The sequence below is a fragment of the Populus euphratica genome, unplaced genomic scaffold, assembly GCF_000495115.2.
Source record: "Populus euphratica unplaced genomic scaffold, PopEup_1.0 scaffold25.1, whole genome shotgun sequence".
Taxonomy (NCBI): Eukaryota; Viridiplantae; Streptophyta; class Magnoliopsida; order Malpighiales; family Salicaceae; genus Populus; species Populus euphratica.
In genome coordinates, this window is record NW_011499851.1 from 1,654,791 (window position 1) to 1,677,198 (window position 22,408).

The 22,408-nt window shown below is 28.9% G+C and overlaps 1 protein-coding gene across 3 annotated transcripts; it reads left to right on the forward strand.

The window, feature by feature from the left end:
- The first annotated feature begins 11,010 nt into the window (after positions 1-11,010).
- On the forward strand, positions 11,011-18,178 carry BZIP68 (basic region/leucine zipper transcription factor 68). Of its 3 annotated transcripts, none has more exons than XM_011020168.1 (13): positions 11,011-11,418; positions 11,928-12,036; positions 12,149-12,205; positions 12,307-12,381; positions 13,191-13,277; positions 13,368-13,427; positions 13,537-13,706; positions 14,022-14,076; positions 15,535-15,577; positions 15,662-15,948; positions 16,776-16,853; positions 16,956-17,081; positions 17,693-18,178. In XM_011020168.1, the coding sequence occupies exons 2-13, from the start codon at positions 11,965-11,967 to the stop codon at positions 17,786-17,788; spliced, it is 1,206 nt and encodes a 401-aa protein (XP_011018470.1). In that variant the 5' UTR covers positions 11,011-11,418; positions 11,928-11,964; the 3' UTR covers positions 17,789-18,178. The 3 variants fall into 3 exon arrangements, with proteins under 3 accessions (XP_011018470.1, XP_011018472.1, XP_011018471.1); XM_011020170.1 differs by having other exon boundaries at positions 11,011-11,403; XM_011020169.1 differs by having other exon boundaries at positions 11,011-11,365.
- The last annotated feature ends 4,230 nt before the right edge of the window (positions 18,179-22,408 follow it).

Genomic DNA, 22,408 nt, shown 5'->3' on the forward strand with positions numbered 1-22,408 from the left:
AGAGTTTTGTTAGTTTAGAAAATTTCAGGTAAGGAGTTTGATTATGCTTAAAAGATATATAGTTCAATTTCTTAATTTACACTATAAAAATAAAAAATAAAAATATAATTAAGTTGACTACCGATTAGTTATTGAGGAGTAATGTTGACACTGAGAAGTAGAAAGGAGAATAAATTTCCTTAAAGCAATTTATTTTGAAAGAAATTGAGAAGCTATTATATGCATAACACACGTTTAGCACAGCATTGATCATATAAACAAGGAAATGAGGATCATCATCATGATCTCCCCTATGCAAAAATAGATCATTTGAGGAACATTAAAAAGTTAAGGAAAGGTATTTAACTCGCTACAATAAAATCATAGGATATGAGTTGGATTATTGAAACAATCTACTCCTACGTCACATGATATTACAATGCTAATTTTTCAAAAAAAAACTCTATATAAACAAGACCTAAAAGCCCGGCAAAAGTTATGATAAAAGCTAGTCCAATCCATGTACATAACAAGTTTTTCAGAGCCAACAACTAAACTTGTGCAAACTTGATAATGTTATTAATGGATATAGAGTCATTAGACTTAAAAACAACACAAATTTTGTTTATCATAAATATTTACATGAACTTAATTGTGCATAGTGGTGTTTTATAATTGATACTTGATATTCAATTATTGATTTACGACTCATCGACTATTAAAAAAAAACTATAAGGGATCGGTAAATCATTATGACCCTAAATTTGTTGAATTGTAGATTGGAACAATACAATAATTATATTGTTCTTCTTAAACAAAATCAACTTAATTTGTTACGAAGAGGTAATAATGTCTTTTTTTACATGATCAATTTGTCATTATTAAATTTGATCTAGACAAATTGATGTTATCATATGTATTTTTAAGCACAATAAAATAATTTAATTATTCTTAAAAGCAAAAATATTAAAATTATGTTAAAGAACTTTTTTTTCTTTTTAAACATAATAAAATGATTAATATTAAAATTATGTTAAAGAACTTTTTCTTTTCTTTTTTAAGCATAATGAAATGACTGAATTACCTTTAATCAAAATTTATTTAATTTTTATCTAGAGGTGTTTTCATTTTTTTTTCTTTGTGTTTTTTTTATATATATAATTAGGTTCACTTACGAGCTATTTAGTAATGTAACAAACACACACACACATACAAGTACACATTATTAAAAAACATTCGCTCACACAAGTGTCGAATGCATCAACATGTGGGTAACAATTATGCTCTTTAAGGGGCAAATGAGGTGTTATCTGATAGCTAAATACTTACTTTTAGGTTTGTAGTTGAGTCATCTTAGTAGCTCCTCAATTATTAGGCAATGCATGTGGTCAACGAATCTCGAGTTTAACGTTGATGACCTTTTCTTTCTATCTTTCTCGATTTCTATGCCTAACTTTTCAAGTTTTCAAAAAAATCCTTCAATTTTATTTTTTTCTTTAGGTTTGGTTCTATTTTTTTTAATTATTATTTTTTTATATGAAATAATTTATAAAAATTGATTTGTTTAATTGCATTATCCTTTAATTTTTTAATTTTAAAATTTAATTCTTATTTTTTATTGCTATGTTTTATTTGAAATAATTTTTAAAATTGATGTTTTTTTTAAAAAAATCAACCTCTTTTGATTTTTTTTCATATTTGATCCTCATTCTTCTATTTTTTTTTTACTTTGATAAATTTTTAAATTGATTTTTTTATTTCATCATTTAATATTAAATTGGTTGAAAATTGAGTTTCTTAGTCGAGCTCGGGTCAAGAATTTCACAGATTGTAAATTTAAATAATTAAACTAAGTTTAAGAAATTCACTCAAGCTTACTTATTTTTCTCTCTTTTTTCAAGCTTATATATTTTTTAGTTTCATCTCTCAGCTTTTATTTAATTGGAGATTAATCTCTATTATTTTTTATATAATTTTTCTATTGTATTTTTCATTGATTTTAAAAATAATTTGGGCCATCTCACCCTTCAATATTGATTTTTTTTATAATTAAGATTCATAGTTTTATTTAATTTATTTTTGAAGGGGTAACTTTGATATCACAATCAAGCTACAAATCTTCATGCTAACTTAGGTGGGCTCAGGTAGAGTTCTCTCGATTTTTTTTATATTATTTTTTTCTTTATTTTTTTTTCATATTTTATTTGCTAGAAATTGAGTTTTGATTTTTTCTTTCTATTTTGCTTTATATGAGGTTATCTCATTCTCATTTATTTTTTCTTTCATTATCAGATAACATCCTTCAACATTTATTTTTTTTTAAATTATTTTTTTCAATTTCATCATTCAACATTTGATTGATTGAAAATTGATCTCCACACCTTTTTTTTTTCTACGGGTTTAATCCAATATTATTCCTATATGCATAGGGTTAAGGGATTAACTTGATTTGACTTGATTTTTTTATTTTTTTAAAATATTTTTTCAATTATACTCCTTAATATGGGGTTGTTTTATAATTGAGTTTTATGATTTTATTTAGTTTTTTTGTCATTTTTTCTAATTTATTTACTGCCATTGTATTTTTTAAATTAATGCTATTAAATTAAATGAGTTTATCAAATCTAATTAAGTCAATGACACGTCGTATTTTGTTATGTACTTTCTAAGAAATGTTTATATCACCTTAGAAATAAACACGAGTCATTTATATAGTTTGATAGTTTATTTGTTGATGCTTTATATTCTATATTTTATACTCATTCCACGCCTCACTAATTTAAAGAAGAACAAAAATCAAACATGTAATTGTAGCTTCAAAAGTTTTTATTGAGACTTAGAGTCTCTTTGTTTTTGGTATTTTAAAAGAGTTTTTTTAAAAAATTAAAATTATTTTTTTATTTTTTCCTTGTTTTAAATTAATTTTTAGATGTTTTTAAATCATTTTTATATGCAAATATTAAAAATAAATTTTAAAAAATAATAATAAAATATTATTTTAATACATTTTTAAAGTAATTATTACCGCAATATGAAACAAGTTTTTAAAATAAAGCTTGACTTTTTATTGTTGAGTTTGATTTTTCACTTTTATGGGTTTGCTTATTTGTATAAAAGTTTTAAATCACATCTTAAAGTAAAAAAAAATTCTTAAATATTCAAAATAATTTGTTTGGCTACATCATAAAGAGTTTATTTAAAAACAAATTGGTATAAAAACACCATAAACACTCTTCTTCTTCTTTTAAAAAAAAAATAGTATAAAACCTGGTATATTAAATTTTCTTTTTATATGATTCTAAATGCATATCTCTTATTTTGACATGGATATTCTTAATCCAAGTTAATTCTTGAATTCAAAAAATAAAAATAAATAAATTTATCCTTTATTTCATTAAGTCAAATTGCATTTTGTCAATGGAAAAAATCTAAATCTACCAAACTTTTTTTAAATGGTGAAGATTTAAAATAATAATAAATTATTTATATAGGTTAATCCATTTTTAGTTGAGATTCATAAATATAAATTCATCTAAAACAAATTCATTTTATTTATATGCATGAACCGATTATAAACAAGTGATGATGAAATGCACCAATAACTAAAGATTAGTTTTTCCCTTTTGAGTTTTAAAGCATTAAAAAAAAACTAGAGGGAGAATATTCCCATCATCACCGTCAATCCCAATCATGCATCAACTAAACCACTCATAAAAGTGTGTTTGGTATTACAGTAGTTTTTATTGCTGTGTGTTTGGTATTACAGTAGTTTTTATTTTTTATTGCTATGATTTAAAAAAAATTATTTTATAAAAAGTATTTTTAATTAAGGTTGATTTGGTATTTATGTATATTTGGTTAAAACTATGGTTGAAATTAAGGTTGAACAAAAAGTAGTTTAATGTCTTTGGTTAGGAATGTTTTTAAAATTGAGGTTATAAAATAATTTTAAAAAATATATATTAATATTGATGGTTTTTAATTTAAATATTATAGATTGAACTATTACTCTTATATCATGAAATAAATAATACTTAATATAAAATATTTTTTATTGTTTAATTAAACTATCTGCAATTCCATAACGTAAAAAATATATTCAACAAGGACTACAATTTCCTTGGTTTCCTAAGTACGCAACAACATCAAGTAAAATATAATCAGGAATAAAATTGGAATTGTGATAAAATTTTGTGAATGTTACATCATGAATAAAATACAATTAAAAATAAAAAATAAAATTTAATTTTTTTACGGGGTTAGACTTGATTTGGCCAAAACAATAAAAACATGCACTACTATTCATATGAATAGTGTTGCATGTCTCACCTTTCACTTAAACAGTGGAGAGTGAGAGCTCTCCACGATTAAAAGCAGCATTGTGCTGCTTTCAGTGATCCTGTGTTTTCAACGTGAAAATTGATGGGGCCCATGCACACTAAATTAAGTTTTCAGTCGCTACCAGACATTTGTTTCCCGTGGTTGGCTACAAATGCAGGAGCAATCATGAAAATAATTAATATCAAAATAATAACATTATGGACAACAACAATGTTTTTTTTTTAAAAAAAAAGCACATGAAATGAGAGAGAAAAGAGTAAATACAAAAGAAAAAAAAGATACCTTAGAGAGGAGTTTTGGGCAAGATGATTTTGACAACATTAATTATAATAAAAGTTAAATTGTGTGGGGAAATTATTATAGATCAAAATACCTTTTACTGTGGATTATAATAATAGTTTCACTTTTAATTTTTTTATCTTTTTACGAGATGTTTTTTTAGCTTTGTTTTTCTTCCCCATTGAAAAGGCGACACTCACTAGTGTGATGCTTTTCAGTGATCAAATTTGGTCATCCGTTGTCTCATTGGATGTATAGTCATGTCTTTTTCCATATGGTGTGGCTCATATAGACAGATAATTGTTGGATTGCCACTAGTGATAAATTATTTGTGTTTTTTCTTTTTTCTTTTTTTCTGACAACTAAAATGCACAACTATCTTATTTGTTTGTTGTTTGTCAAATCAGACATGTTTGTCATTACCAAGTATCCTAGGTCTTGTATGGTTGTTATACCCAATCACCTAAGCCTAACAACCATAACACATCCACGCACTTAAGTCAAAAAATATAAAATTTTTCAAAAACATGATTGGACTGCAAAAACAAATATCATCTAATTCAAGCAACATTTTTTATTCATATGCAGAAGAACTTAATTGCAAACTCTTTTTTATTTGCACAACATATTTTATAAATTTATTATATTCAAAAAGGGAAGAATGGAAAAAAAATGTTGAATTCTAAATGATTTATTTCCAGTCTTCAAAAATAAACTTTTTTTTTTTATATGCATCATAAATGAAAATATTGATTTTATATTTCCATCCAAGTGTTTGATATTTTTTAAAGGGTTTATGCTTTTTATAAATTTAAGATGTTATTGAGTGATCTAAATGTCAAAATTTGTTACAAGAAGAGTTTATTCTACGTTATAACTATTAGTATATACAAAAATTTGAAATGTATGATCATGAAGAACCTTTGAATTGATACATTATGTTATAAGAAAAGAAAATACAATATATATAAAAGACTTATAATCCTTTCAACTCTTAATTTATACAATTTTATAGATGATTTTTTCACTAAATTAGAGATTAATAAAAAAAAATTAAATGAGTTTTAGGGATGCGAATGACAACAATGTTAGACTTGCGCCTAGATCTCGCATCAATGCCAAACTCAAGCATCTTGGATTTGAAAATCATGTTTGGATCAGGTATGACTGCTAGACCCATGTGTTTTAGTTTTGGCATTCAAAAACAGGCGCAGAGGGGTCTGGCATGGTTGTTAGGCCCAAACGCTTGGGTAAAAAATAAAATTAAAAAATAACAATGCAAAAGCAGATCTAAATCTATATTTTGAAATTTTAAAGATTAATTAACCGGTTTTATTTAACTAGAGAAGAAAGGAATAAGTAATAAGTAATATTCTCAAACTTACCTTTTGCTCTTTAAGCATAGTTATTAGACTCGGCCCCACTTAACAAGTCAACTCAGGACTTAGGTGACCCAATAGAACCTAGTAAAGATTTTTTTTTTAAGTGTTTTTTCCCTAGTCTGAGACCCCTTGTTTTTCATGTGGCTACTAACTCATATCAAAGTTCACTATATAAATACTAAAAGAATATTTTATTTTTTTAATGTAATATTTAAAGCTTATTAATATATTAACTAATACTTTAAAATGTATACAGAAAGTGATGTAGCTTTCCCCACATGTTTTTTTTGTTTTGTTTTTCTGTGTTTTGTTTTTTTTTTGTTTTTTCCCACATTTTTTTCGCCCCCCCCTTTTTGGGGTTTTACATGTTTTTTCCCCCAAGAATCCCTCTCTCTTTTTTTTATGTTTTTTTTAAATTATCTTTGCCGATTTTTTTTAATATTAAACTGGTTAAAAATTAAGTTCTGTAGTTTTTTTTAATATTAAACTGGTTGAAAATTAAGTTCTGTAGTTTTTTTTAAAAAAACATTATGGATTACTAAAATATTTTGTTACATGTTTTTTTTTTGTTTTTTTTTTCTCTTTTTTCTTCTTTTTTTTCCCCAAAATGGTCGTTGTTTTTTTTTGTTTTTTTTTCTTCTTTTTTTCCCCAAAATGGTTGTTCTCGATTTTATTTTTTATATTGAGTTAGTTGATAATTTTTTTTTCATATTTTTTTCTTTAAAACATTGTGAACTATGACAATATTTCCCCTCATGGTTTTTGTTTTGGTATAGTGTTTCCCCATATGTTTTTTTAAATTATCTTTATTGATTTTTTTTTTATACTTAGTTGGTTGAGAATTCAGTTTTAACTTTTCACACAAGTTTTTCTTTTTGTTTTTTTTTCCAAAAATATCCTTTTTTACCATTTTTTGTGTTTATTTTTAGAATTATTTTTGTTGATTTTATTTTTTTAATATCGAGCTAGTTAAGAATTTAGCTTTGTAATTTTTTTATTTAAAACACCATAAATTGCTATAGTGTTTCCCCATGTGGTTTTTTTTGAAAATATCTCTGTTGATTTTTTTTTATATTGAGCTAGTTGAGAATTTAGCTTCATATTTTTTTTCTTTAAAATATTGTGGATTGCTACAGCGTTTCCCTATATGATTTTTTTTGTTATGATTTTTTTAAAAATGATCTTTATTGATTTTATTATTTTTAATATTGAGCTGATTGAGAATTACAACTATAGATTTCCTTGTGCCTTCATGGTTTTTTTTTTGTTATGATTTTTTTCAAAATTTTCTTTGTTGATTTTATTTTTTTATTATTAAGCTGGTTAAGAATTTAGCATTATAGTTTTTTCATTGAAAATATTATGGATTGCAACAGTTTTTCTTTCTCTATATATTTTTTATTTTTTCCACAATCTTGCGGCATCGCGTTGACATGGCATCTAGTATACTCTATATTAAAAAATTATGTTTATTCAATTTAAGATAAAAAAAAAATTAGTTTAAATACTTCAACTTAATAGAATAAGATAATATCTTTTTTTAGTGTGAGATAAATAAACCTTTTGAAATAGTATTTTAGCTTATATCCACATGGATTATTTCTTAATTTTTTATATGAAATATTAAAATCTAAAATTATTTCTTTAATTTTTTGGATTGACCTATGCCAGGCCAGGCCCAAAAAAATGTCAAACCAATGTCTGGGTTCGGTAATAATAATATGCTGAAGTGCCTGGGTCTGGCAGCTACGCAAGGCCCAAGGTATCTGGGTCAGACAACCATGTCTAGCCCATATTGCTTGGGTCTGGCAACCCTACACAAGTATACTGTGGACCATGACACAGTCTATTATAGATTTGTATTAGGATAGGACTAATGTTGTTTTTTCACAAAAAAAATAAATTATCATTTAGCCCTTGGTTAATTTCCACAATCTTGCGGCATCGCGTTGACGTGGCATCTAGTATATTCTATATTTACAAGAAAAAAATTGTGTTTATTCAATGTAAGATAAAAAAAAAATTAGTTTAAATACTTCAACTTAATAGAATAAGATAATATCTTTTTTTAGTGTGAGATAAATAAACCTTTTGAAATAGTATTTTAGCTTATATCCACATGGATTATTTCTTAATTTTTTATATGAAATATTAAAATCTAAAATTATTTCTTTAATTTTTTGGATTGACCTATGCCAGGCCGGGCCCAAAAAAATGTCAAACCAATGTCTGGGTTCGGTAATAATAATATGCTGAAGTGCCTGGGTCTGGCAGCTACGCAAGGCCCAAGGTATCTGGGTCAGACAACCATGTCTAGCCCATATTGCTTGGGTCTGGCAACCCTACACAAGTATACTGTGGACCATGACACAGTCTATTATAGATTTGTATTAGGATAGGACTAATGTTGTTTTTTCACAAAAAAAATAAATTATCATTTAGCCCTTGGTTAAAAAAATTGAAGCCCTAGTTGTGGGTGTAATTCATATTTTTCACAGACTTATTGGTCATTAAACGTTTCAACGAGGATGTGGTATTCATTTCCTGATTATTTGCACAGTGAAAATATTATTCTACTTCCAAGGTTAACAAAATTAAAACCTATTAAAATGTAGTTAAAATATATATTTAGCCTTGAAAAAGACAAAAAAAAGCTTTGTATATTGGGTATTTTTGTTATTTCACAATGTTTGGTTGTGTATTTTTTTTTATAATCATGAAGGTATTTTAGTATTGTTTTATTATTTTTAAATTCTAAAAGTTGTATTGGACCACGTTTACTTGGATCTGACAAACAAGCAAGACCAAATTACTTGGATGTCCGATCAAAATAACGTGAGTTTGACATGTTTGCCTATGTTGGTCTGACATGACTATTAAACCTGGTTTGCTTGAAATATTCTTTATACTTTTAATATATAACAGATCCAAGACACTTAAAACATTTTCTATACTCTTAATATTTTTGTTTATATTTTAAAAATATTAATATTGACCTGCCACAAAGTGCAAACTAATATACTAATAAAAGTCATTATTGAAGGTGAGAGGAAGTCTCATGCACTACTTAACTGTGGTAGACTTCCTCACATGCTGCTGTTGTATGTTATTGTTTTTCAAAAATTTGATCCTTGATTATATAATTTTTTTATTTGATCTTTATTCTTTGATAACTCTTAAATATTATTATTTTATGCTTGATTGTTTGATAGTTTTTCAGTTTAGTCTTTTTTTTTAATTCCACCTGAGCCCAATAAAGACCTAGTTAGGGGTAAACGAAGGGAAAGAAAATAAAAGAGATAGATGGCCAAAATAGGTTTGTTCATTGTTGTCATGTCCATGAATCGGACTGTGAATTTAATAGGTTAACCCAGTTAACTGAGATCGATCTAATATACCGCTGCCTTTTCATTTTAATTTATAAACACTTTTTTTTGCTAGATTTTATCCTTTATTAATTTTTGTGTTTGCATTTGATCCTTTCTGAGTTATGCAATGGTTAAAATGACAATGACTTTGAATTTTTTTGAGCTAAATTAAGTTTTCAAGAGGCGATCATGTTGCAACAGATCTTACTTAGCCTAATAGCCATGTCGAGTCAATTCCAACACAATTGAATTGAATTTAAAATTTAGATCATGCAAGAGACCACAAATATAACAAAACTAGATAAATAAAATACAAAGAAACTATGCTCATCATTATTTTGTTTGGTTTTATTTTATTTTAATTTTAATTTTTTAAATATATTGATGCTTAATTAAATAAAAATATTAAATAACATGACATGTCTTCGGATCAAATTTTTTATTTATAATTTTAATTTTTTAAATATATTGATGCATAATTAAATAAAAATATTAAATAACACCAATTACTTGGCATCCAGTTTAGTTTTTATTTATTGTAAATAATTTTTTTAGTGTTTATTAACACTTATGATGACTGATTGATTTTATTAAATACACTAATCAAGCTTCCAAAACACATTTTATTTTTTTATTATAAAAAAATAACCAACCCCACTTGTTGTTTTTCACACTTGAATTAATTTTTTATTCGGCTCGCAAGGATGCACATGCATCCTATTAGTGTTTTTCTAATTAATAGAAAAGCTAAAGTACGTGGAAAATTACTGTTTATCTGCACTTATTTCAACTGAATTATTATAATAATTCATAATGTATTATTATTATTTTTTAAATTTATGTTTTTTTTAAAATTTGTTTTTGTTTATTTTTTTAATATTAGAGTGATTAAAAGTTAAATTTTGTAACTTATTTCCTTTTATTTTTTTACATGGTTAAAGTATTTTACAAGTTTTAGATTAATTCAAGTTGTTCTATTTATGAGTATGAGTTTAATGTGACGACAAGTTTTAGATTAATTCAAGTTGTTCTGTTTATGAGTTTAATGTGATGTGAATTTTTTAATTGAACTTAATATTATTATCATTTATTTTTTTATGTAGTTAAAAAAGTAATTTTTAGAAAAAATATTTTATTAAATTTTATAAATTCAATAGACCTTTTCAATGTTTGGGTGGTTAATAAGGTTTGTAAATCTGACAAGAATAACTTTTTTTTTGAATTTTATTTATAAATAATTATTATTTATTAACACCCATTTGCATTACCACTTATATAATTATATAAAATATTTATTAAATCTAATAAAATCCATGCCTCACATAACAGAGATTAATGTTAATTTAATTTATTATTATTTAAATATTATTTAAATTATTATTTTAAATTATTTTTAAAATAAATTATATTTTACTAGTTATTTATATTATATTTACATTTATAATTATAAAATTAATTGATTTAAGTTGAATCAACTCATATTTAATTGAAAATTTGAATTAGATAATGAGTGTTTTAATATTAACTCACTTTATCAGTTTAATAATAATGTAAAAAAGAAAAAAGAAAAAAAACTCTCAGCGTTCTTCTTCTTCTTCTTATTATTATTAATATTTTCTTTTTACATTTTAAAACATTTAAAGGGCAAATAAACTAGTTAGTAAAAACTAAGAAGGCAATTTTTGCTGCATATAGTGAAGAATAGAAAAAAGAATTCCTTGTGTTTTTTCACTCTGAAACCAGCAACTATAGCACGACGACCCACGCAGCTTCTGGTCCGTGAACCCCCAACACCAACTACCAAAAAATACCCAATAACGAACCCTAATTGTCTGATCTCATCTCTCTCTCTCTCGCTCTCTCTAAAACTCGCATCAATTTATTTATCTGTATAAAAAATCGAACAAAAAATTCTCTTTCCCAGTCTCTGCCCCATTCATTTTCAAATTGCCATCTGTGTCCTCCACCGAAACCAGCTCACGCGTATTTTATTTTCTGTGTTTAGCTTCTCCAAGAGCAAGTGGATCAAGTTTCGATTTTGAGCTCGATTTCCGGTATTTCAAAAAGTGGTAATTAAATTAGTTATTGTATTTGCATGGGTTGCTTGATTTAGCTGAATTACAAGACTGCCTTTTTTTTCCAGGGTTTTGATTGATCAGTTTTTATTGACAGATTGCCATTGCCTGAAATTTGTTTCGGGTTCGGTTAATTGATACAATTTATGTATCTGTCTCATTTTCTACTATTTCAATAAATGATTATTTCATAATCTAGGGTTTCTTGAAATGAATAGTTTTGTTGTTTTGGATATGATGATAACTATGCTTAAAGCATGCCTCGTAAATTGGTATTCTGTTTGTTTATGAGAAGTCATAATCAATTGAAAGTTTGAAGCTTTTCTGTATTCGATATACTGTTCCTGTTTCTTTTTTGTAGCCTTGAAATTAAAAATAATATGAAGGCACAAATCTTATGTCATTTATGCTTCTTTTTTTTTTATAGTAATTTTAGTGTAAATTGTAGTGGGCTTTCAATTAATGGGTTTGTGATGGTGTGAATGATGGTGGTTATATTGCAGGATGGTTTGAGGAATTGTTGGAGGGTTATATATAATAATGGTTAGCAGTGATATGGATAAAACTGGGAAGGAAAAGGAGGCCAAGCCACCATCTGCTGCTCCTACACAGGTTTTCTTGTGTGTTTTGTTGAATTCGTCTTTGTTTGTCATAGAAATTAAACTTTTCTCGAATGTTTTTTGTTCTGTTGCTGAACGAAGTGTATTCTTTTTGTGCTTCTCAGGAGCAGCCTTCAACTGCTAGTGCTACAACTGTAAATCCGGACTGGTCTGGGTTTCAGGTTCTGTTAATGAAGACCTTTCTCTTGGTTACTTTTTCAAAAATAATCATGGTTTCATATTGTATCACGCTTATTATACAGATTGGTTGTTTCTTCAACAGGCATATTCTCCCATACCTCCACCTGGGTTCTTGGCATCAAGTCCCCAAGCTCACCCATATATGTGGGGGGTTCAGGTACTAATGATTTTGTGTTGACATTTTCTAAGGAGTATGCATTCGTTGTTATTAAGACTTATTCATGTACAAAAACTACAGAATCACTAAATTGGGCATTGTAAGAAAAAAAAGTAGTCATCAGATGGGACAGGGGTAAGTGTAATTAACTTTCAAATGATCTTAGTCTAGAGATGGAGTGAGTCATGTCAAACATCGGTCCATTTGGAAGGTAAATGAGTTTACAGGTCAAATGAACACCAATTGTGTCCTGGACTGTCTTGACAACCTTGAGACTGCTTGCTCAACTGGTCTTTTCAAGTAGCATGGTCAACGTGCTTTCTTTTTTTGAAATAGAGGACAATGGTTGGTTGGACAACTTGCTCCATAAACCCTCATGGTTTTTTTTTTTTGCCCATACAAAGTGTGCTTCTAACTAAAAATCTGCTTTTCTCATGAGTGTCTTCAGCAAGATTCTCTAGCAGTTATGAAAGCAGCAGGGCTTTACTTACAGAGGATGTTTAGCTGGCTTTCATGTAGCTCAATTTTGATTTGAATGCAGGCTTGAAATTTTCATCTCTAGCTTGGCCAAAACAAGCCAAAATTAGTTGTGTTAATGATTAGTTGCAACGCATAGGTTGTCTTTGGATCACATAAAAGTATTTATCATGTAATCACATGATGCTGTGGGTAGTTTGCATGTTAATTTCATCGTATCTTTTCAAGTGTATTTAAATCTCACAGGAAATTTAAACCCCCTTTTTCAAATTCTGTAATTTCACCTTTTGGTTGGAAATCGGCACTGTTCTCATGTAACTTTTAAATTGCAGCACATCATGCCTCCCTATGGTACCCCACCACATCCATATGTTGCAATGTATCCGCATGGTGTATATGCTCATCCATCCATTCCTCCGGTAATTGTTTTCCACTATGCTTAAGATTTCTGCTCTCAGACTGACACCATCAAATCCAGCGAAAGTTAATTTTCTTCTGAATTCGTGCAGGGTTCTTATCCTTTTAGTCCTTTTGCAATGCCTTCTCCAAATGGTATTGCTGAGGTTTCTGTGAGTTTCCTAGACGAAGTTTCTTCTGGAATAATTGCAAATGACAGGGCATGTCTTTTTCTGTAGGCCAACGTAAAGAATAACTTGGAAGTTTGAATATTTGGTGTAGAGAAACACTCCTGGCAGCATGGAAGCAGATGGTAGGCCATCTGATGCTAAGGAAAAACTGCCTATTAAAAGATCGAAAGGAAGTTTGGGCAGTTTAAACATGATAACTGGGAAGAACAATGAGCACGGTAAAACAACAGTAGTGTCTGCCAACGGAGCTTATTCTAAGAGGTAATGATGGACGTGTGGATAGCATGCATGGCTGCTATTTATATTGGTTGATGAACTTTGCCTTGTGTTTATTGGGACATGTTAATGAGCTCTGCTTTGTGGTCCAAGTTTGCTGTTTTTTGATGATTTGGTTTTGTTGGATGGAATGGAAAAAACAGGGTAGGCTCACGGGTCTCATTTTTTTACTGCTATGACCTCATCATAACAAATTGTAGATAGGCTGTCGCTTTGGTCTCCACTCGTTGCATTGACTTATTTATTGCTGCCATGAAATTATCCTAACAATCTGACCTTGGAATTAATCTTGATATGTAGTGCTGAGAGTGGTAGTGAAGGCTCAAGTGAAGGAAGTGATGCAAATTCTCAGAGTGTAAGTGCATGAAAATCAGTTTTTTATCTGTTTATCTTAGTTTTATTAAATGCTTTACATGATCGATTGGCATGCTTGATGCCATTCTTTTTTCACCAGCCACTTAGTTGTTGATTTTGTGGTTAATTAACTTATGCCCCCCATCTTAATTATTTAGCATTACCTGGATGATTGGACAAGAAAGTTTTCTGGGCTGGCTGCATGACAGTGTAAATGCTTTGATGCAATACCCCAGTTTTGATCCTCAAGTAATTGTGGAGCAATACTGCCACTAATAACACATTGGTATTATTTTTCAGCGTGGAATTTGTGATCATAATAGTCACATTGATGGAATGGTGATTGCCATTACCTGCTGTTTTTTCTTCTCTCATGTAGGAATATATATATTTTGCCGATGATCACATCACATGTCTCTGGGGACAATTATTCCTGGTGTTACATGTTGTGGGTAGAGTTATTATGTGTAGAAGCCACTACTGACATCAAATAATTCTTTTTGCTTGCTGCTCTTATGACCTTTGAATTGCCACGCCAAAAATCACTTACATGAGTAATCTTGTTCTGGTTGCTTTGCATCCTTGTTAGTTCCACAAACAAATGAAGTTTCCTCATTTAGTGTGATGTGCAGTGAAAATTGCTGTGTAGGTATATGAAATACTAACTACCAGATGACCAGAAGGGGAAAAAAATAAAAAAAAAGATGGCTATGTCTTTAAACTTGTGAATGTCACTAGGACTGCTATATGAGAGATAGTTGAAAGCATTTTGTTTCAGCAGTAAGCATGAATTTGTCTGAATATATCAAGATTACCTAATTTGAGTCTTTAGTATTAATTATGGCTTCCCCTGGTGATGGTTTCTCTTATTGACAAAGGTTCTAATGGAATTAACCTTTGGTAAGTCATTTGGATTCTGTGGACTCTGCTGCATTTAACATTGGTGATGGTTTGCTTGCAATGGTTGTAGAATTTTTTTTTTGGGTTGTGGTGGGGGGGGGGGTTGTGTTGGGTAGGGAAGCATTATCTGAATGAGTCCTACTCAAGTTTCAAGCATTTTGGAGTTGAAGGACTGCCTTACTCCTCAAGAAGATCTTCATGAAGTTTCGTAAATATATGCACATTCTAAAAGTAGCGTGCTATTTGTCCTGAATTGCCTTGGCTTGTGATGCTTTGGCCGGATGAGACCCTGCTCAAGTTTCGAACATTCTGGTGTTCAAGGTCCACCTTACTCAGAAAAGTTTCATATGTTCTCTTAAATGTAGGCGCATTCCAAATCCATTATACCAAACAGAGTTTTATGGCTATCATCATTGCATCCTGCTTATCCCGAATAAAACTTTTACATCTGCCTTTCGTCATCAAATGGACAAGATTTTTTATGTTTTGGGAACCTTTTACTTTATTTGCATGCTTATAATAGCATTTTCACACACTTTATTTTTGTTTACTTTTGTAGGACTCACAAATGAAGTCAGGTGGCAGGCAAGATTCTCTGGAAGGTTTGATTATGATTATATATTTTTATAATGAAGTCATCACACTGAGCGTTGCATGTTTATTGATAAAGAATTTTATTACAACAGACTCGTCTCAGAATGGTGGTTCAGCACATGGTGCTCAGAATGGAGGACAGGGTGCATCTAATACGATCATGAATCAACCGATGGCTGTCATGCCAATATCTGCTGCCAGCCCTCCAGGAGCTATAACTGGCCCCACAACCAACTTAAATATTGGAATGGACTACTGGGGAGCCCCTGCTTCATCTACTGTTCCTGCAATTCGTGGGAAAGTTCCTTCTACTCCAGTTGCTGGAGGGATAGTTTCTACTGGATCACGGGATGGTGTTCAATCACAGATTTGGTTACAGGTTAGTTTTAGTCTTCAAATTGTTGGTTTCAAATGGCTGGGAACACTTTACTTCAAAGTTTGCACTTGCTTATTTTAGTTTTGTTTTGATGCACCTGCCAATTCATTTGCCTGGCATCTGCTTATTTACTGTAGCATTAACTAACATCTTCCTTGCTGTTTAAGATTCTGATTTTATTGGAACACCTTTAACTGAGATACTCTCAGCATGGGAGAAACAAAATTCCTGGTGTGGATTGATCTCTAGATTTTCAGCACTTGTGACCTGAGATTAATTGAACTGCCCATTGTTTTCTGAGGCCATACCTTAGTGAAATCATGCATTTTCCATTCTCATTCATATAGTATTCTCAATTATCTCATATATCATGATCCAGCACATCATTCCAAGTGAGCTCTTTTAATGTTTTCATGCAAAATTGGGTTTGTTGGAATTTTTTCAATCTAGTTTCAAAGTCTATTGCATGTTTGATTGTGATATTCTTGACATTCTTCTATAAAGCAATTCAGTTTTTATCATCTGCATTGTTTTGATTTTGTTTCTGCTTTCCAATTGAGTTGTCTCAAATTAAACAATGTATTTAGTTTCTTTTCAAGTTTGCAGCTTTTTTGAGGTGAAGTTTGAATTATCAATTGTTTATACATAGTTAATGGATTTAGGCTAAAACTAATTAATTCTAATCTTTGTTAGAGGGAGGATCTGAATCAGACTCAAGTTGAATGACATGGATTATTTTGTTAGAAGCCAGCAGTTTTTTGTCATACTTTTGTATTTTCTATTATTTTATATCTAAAAGGAGTCTACGCCTCTTGTTTTTCTGGCTGTAGGATGAAAGAGAGCTTAAGAGACAGAGAAGGAAGCAGTCAAACAGAGAATCCGCTCGCCGGTCCAGGTTGCGTAAACAGGTATCGAAGTGCGCCTTAATATCTGGTAATTTAGTCTGGCTATTTCATGCGCCATGCCTCTATATATCAATTCATTGGGTTGCATGCATGCTTTTGAGTCAGGCTGAATGTGATGAACTGGCCCAACGTGCTGAAGCCTTAAAAGAAGAAAATGCCAATCTTAGATCAGAAGTAAACCAAATCAAGAGCGAGTATGAGCAACTTCTTGCAGAGAACGCCTCTCTCAAGGTGATGTTTTAATCTTTGATTTGATTTGTTGAATTTTGTCGTCTTTTATCTTATCAGCTATCACCTAAATAGCCTGCATGTGACATGTAATGAAGATAACATATTGCAAAGCCTGGTCTCTGTTTCCCTAAATTTTTTTTTTGTTTATGTTTTTTGGATTTTTTTGATGTGCTAATGTCAAAAATGATTTTTTTAAAATGAAAAAAGCATTATTTTGATGCATTTCCAAGTAAAAAATACTTTGAAAAGCAATCGCTACCACACTTCCAAACACTATAGAAAATAAACATAGAAGGAACTTGTTTGAGTGGGGTGGACAGATTAAACTCACATATTAACTGGACTTTGTGGGAATTTTTCCATGAAGAATTGCGAACATTGGACCAAAAATGCTATCTGTTTGTACACGAGACAAATACACAGTTGGCTGATGACGATGAGCATCTTTTAAAAATGACAAATGACACTAGGGGATTATAATCATTTAATGCAAATTTCAGATCAATTTTGAATGGCTTTGAGACAAGCACTAACTCATTAGCCACCTCAGAAACAAGAAACCTTGCTTGTATAAAGTGGTTTTCACATAGAGTTTCGGTCTTTTATTGCAGGAGAGGCTCGGGGAAGTTTCTGGACAGGAAGATTTTAGGGCTGGCAGGAATGACCAACATATGAGCAATGATACACAACAGACTGGACAAACATAGCTTCTTCAGGTTGGTCTCTAGGATCTAGGTACCCTGTTTTTACGAGACTTTCGAGGAGCATAACCTAACCAATTAGCAACAGGAGTTTCTTCATATTTTGCATAGCTTGTAGTTTGGATTCTATCAAAGCTGACCGTTATAGTTCTAGGATTCGTTCATCTCATATCATCCTAAAATTCTTATTGGGTCCATCTGTAACTGTTAGAGACCTAGGATGGTATGCCGAGTGAAATTTGTGTTATACCCTGTTTTAAGAGGGCAGTATCCACACTTTTTTTGCTTTATCTGTATTAAAAAAATCTGATTGAGGATGGTATTAATTTGTTAAACTGAACTATATGCTGTATTCCATATAAATCCCTGAATATAGTACCCTGGATCTTATGTTTTGCTGCTCGGGTGCTCTAATTTGTCATCGGAATCTTAATTCGGTTCTTATTTTGTGAGGGATATAAAATGTTTATGTTGTGGGAAAGAGGTGACGCCATGCTTGTCGTGTTATCTAGCATGCATATTATGAGTGATTGTTGAAATATGCTGAACTGTTACAATTAACCCCAAGAGATCATCAAATTCTTCTAAAGTCATTAATTTATTCCATTCTACAATTGCTGTATCAGATATTTTTTTCAAGATTAAGACGTCTGGCTTCTTAATGTTTAGAACCTGAAATAGGAAAGTTTTATGAGATTTCTCTTTAAACAGTAGTTTTTGTTTGATAACATGGGATAAGTTTCTTTTTTTTTTTAAATAATTTTATGAATCATTTCTCTCATCAACATGGTAATTTCAAAGATTTTTTTTTAATATTGATTTTAATGAATTTAAAAAGTTTCAAAAGAAAACATATTTATGCTAGCTGTTCTTGCGTCTTGCCCAGGGTGGCATGCAATATAAGTTGCAGTTGCTCTAATATTCAATGGGTAGCTCAACCCACTGCAGGGATATTGCATCCAAAACATTCTTAAATATGTAAACATTGGCTCAAACCTCTAGTATTGAGTACAAAGACAAAAAAATAAAAAAATATCTTTAATTCTCTTATAGATAATGTTTCTTAGTTCTGTATTTCTCTCTCGCAACAGTATTCAGAAAGGTTGCAAGGTATTGTCGTTTGTACTTCCTTAATTGCTTTAATTTGTTCTCTATAATCTCTATTTTCTTAATAAATGCACAACCAAACAACAATTTAAGATAATTCTAATATTTGGTATATGGAATCTTATATTTCCTTTTTATTTTCTTTGCATTGGGGTTTTGATGGATTTTAATGAATTATATAAAATCAAATTCCTTAAGGTTTTAATTACTTGAATGTTTAATGATACCAATTAGACAAATGATTATCATATATTCAAAATAGTATTAGCATATATTCAAAATATTAGTTTTATTTTGATTTTGATTTTGACTAATCTACAAGATTAATTTTTGAACTAATAATTATGATATTTCTTAGGTTTATCCTATTTTGAATAAGTTTTAAGAGTGGAGTGGAGATATGGAAACAAAAAGCTTTATATTTTTTTCTTTCACGAAACCATATGCCAATCTCTAATCTATAACTACTACTTTAAATATGACAACTCCTTCCTAAATCTTGATGAAATAACTCTTAAATAAAAGAAATTGAATGAATGTTGTTGAAGAAATAAATGTTACTTATTTGGAATGTCATAAAAGATTATGTCTAATGATATGAGATACTTTTATTAACCAAAAATCATTAATTTATCACACTTATCTCAAAGTCATTCCATCCCAACATATATATTCAACTTATATTTTTTTAAATGAGAATCACTATTTTTCATTTCATGCTTTTTAATTCAAAGTATTTTTTGAGTTGGCTAAAGTATTCAAATGCAATGAATCCTATATTTTTGTCTACCTTGCTGCAATTTTGGAAAGACAACATAAAGGTTGGGATTGAATGTTTTTTTTTTATGCATAGGCTTTGTTAATTGGAGGAAGGTAAATGATGAGATATATTGTCCTTTGTTGGGTCGTGTGGGAAGGAAAATTGACCGAATTGTAGTGAAATGTTGTGAAGATTTAATGAATTAATCGGAATATATTCACAACTTGATAGTGAAGATTTAATGAATTAATCGCAATATATTCACAACTTGATAGATAAACAAACAATATAAAAAGTTGAGAATAGTTTATGCTTTAAAGCTACAATTGATATTATTTGATTATAAACAAACATTATAAAAAGTTGAGAATAGTTTATGCTTTAAAGCTACAATTGATATTATTTGATTGCTAGATTTTCAAGCATGTATCTTTAAAGGCCTTAATGAAAATTATAGTTCAAAAAATTAAGGTAATTTTATTAAATTCATGAAACTCTTAGAAAGTTATAATAATAAACTTGATGAGCTTGTTTTAAAAAATGCTCCTTGTTAAAATGATAAATAAACTTCTAATAAAATTCAAAAGAAAAATTTAAATGTCTTTTCTAGCAATGCGTGAAAGGTTATTCGTGATGAGATCAAGAATTCAAAGTTCTGTATCATTTTTCATGAACTAGATATGAAACAGAAAGAGAAATTGTTTTATAGTTTGTTGACAAATATGGTTTCATTTGGGAATATTTTTTCATTTTGTGTCTGTGAAAGATATTAGAACATTGACTCTAAAATAATATATGTTTTATGTTCTATTTTATTATGATTTTTTTGTACAACATATTTGAGGTTGAGGATATGAAGGTGCAAACAATATGCGATGTGAGTGAGATATACTCCAAGCTTTTTTTTTTAAAGATTTTTCTTTTTCTTATTATGTATATTGCCTAGCTTACAGGGTACAATTAGCTTTTGTTGTTGTCTTTATAGAAGTAAAACTTGTCCACCAGTTTTTTTACAAGTTTGAATTCTATTATTAATATAGTTATAAGTTCATGTAAAATAAATAAATAATGAGTTACAACTTGCTCGAGTAATTAAAACTAGCAATAATATTGCTCAAGATGAAATAAATAAAGGAAAAGGAGTGAACCAAGATGGTACATTAAAATTAAAACTATATGATAGGAAAAGGAGTGAACCAATTTAAAACTATATGGTAATACTTTATAGGGTTCTCATTTTCAATCAATTTGTAACTTGTCAAGGATGGTTAGTGCAACTTGTAAAGTTATCAATACCATATCTAAATATGGATTAAATTACTATGAATGAAGTGATACAAAAGCAACTTGTTTGTATTAACATCATTTTATATTGCATTTGATGAAATAAATTTTAGGATTTGGATGATATTTTATGCTGATCTTTGCAACAATAAGATCAAGACTTTGTTAATGACATGAGTTTAGTTTTAACTATAAAATCATTGATTTAAAAGCTACAGGACAATGGATATGAACCTTTACTTAAAAGTATCAAAACATTTTGCACATGGAACAAAATTGATATTCTTGATTTGCAACCACTATATACAAGAGCTCATGGTAGGTCTGGTTGTTATAGTGAATTTCTCAAAACCTTATAACATCATTTCCAATTTGATATACTTGTAATTGCAATTGATTTTCAATTACAAGAGTAAAATAGTAGATTTTGTGATCAAATAATTAAACTTCTTATTTTAAATTAAAATTATGTCCTCAAAATTCTTATAACTCATTCATAGTTGATGATGTATGCAATTTGAAAAAAAAAATTTATTCCAAAGATTTTAGTGGGCAAAATAAACTTTATTTTCAATTGTAAGATTATGAGATTGATATACCAAAACATCTAAAGTTTTAGAAATTGGCTATTTTTTTTATGAGTTGTGTAAAGCAATGATAGTTTCTTAAAGATAAGAAAATCTAACATTTAATCGATAGATTAATTCGAATAACCTTCACTCTTTTAGTATCTCAACTACAAAGTGAACTTTTTTTGCAATAAAGTTGATGAAAACAAGGCTTCATAACATAATACATAATGATTTTCTTGATGATAATTTAATTTTATACATAGAAAAAGAGATTTCTATGAATGTCATAACAAATATGATTATAAATAAGATCTACTCAATAAAAGCTCATTAAGGATGACTTAGTTTAGAATTTTTTTTTCTATTTCTTTTTTTTGTGTGTGTTTATATTGAACATTTTTAACTTTTAGTATTTATTAGAATGTAATATACAATATAATACTACATATAATAAAATCAAGAATTTCATTTTGATATAATTATTAAGCTTATAAAAATGGAATTTGATATTTTTTTATTTTTACTTTTATTTATATATCTTAGGGGCAAGCTAGAATTTCTCGTTCTACCCTTAATTCCGTAGTATACCCAGTGGCAGAGGAAGAACAAAAAATTAGAGGGGCCAAATTAAACAATTATTTTAAAAAGATTGAAATTTCAGTTATCTTTACTAAAATTATAAATATTTACAAAGAAGAGGTTGAGAAAAAATTTTCCTTACAGGGGCTACTAGCCCCCTGTCTCCGCCACTGAGTATACATATTTGGAGTTGGAGTTATGAAACAAATCTATTCTGTTTGTCATCTTATTGATTCTCAATTGCATGTTATCATTTATTTTCATTGACCTCATATGTTTACTTTTTAAATCCTTATTCAAGTGATCAATTATAATCATTTTAGC

What these genes read in the sequence shown, in the direction of transcription:
- BZIP68 (XM_011020168.1), top strand. Translation starts at nt 11,965, where the DNA reads ATGGTTAGCAGTGATATGGATAAAACTGGGAAGGAAAAGGAGGCCAAG. An exon ending in CATCTGCTGCTCCTACACAG is followed by an intron (nt 12,037 to 12,148) that starts GTTTTCTTGTGT and finishes TGTGCTTCTCAG; the next exon opens with GAGCAGCCTTCAACTGCTAG. An exon ending in CTCATCCATCCATTCCTCCG is followed by an intron (nt 13,278 to 13,367) that starts GTAATTGTTTTC and finishes GAATTCGTGCAG; the next exon opens with GGTTCTTATCCTTTTAGTCC.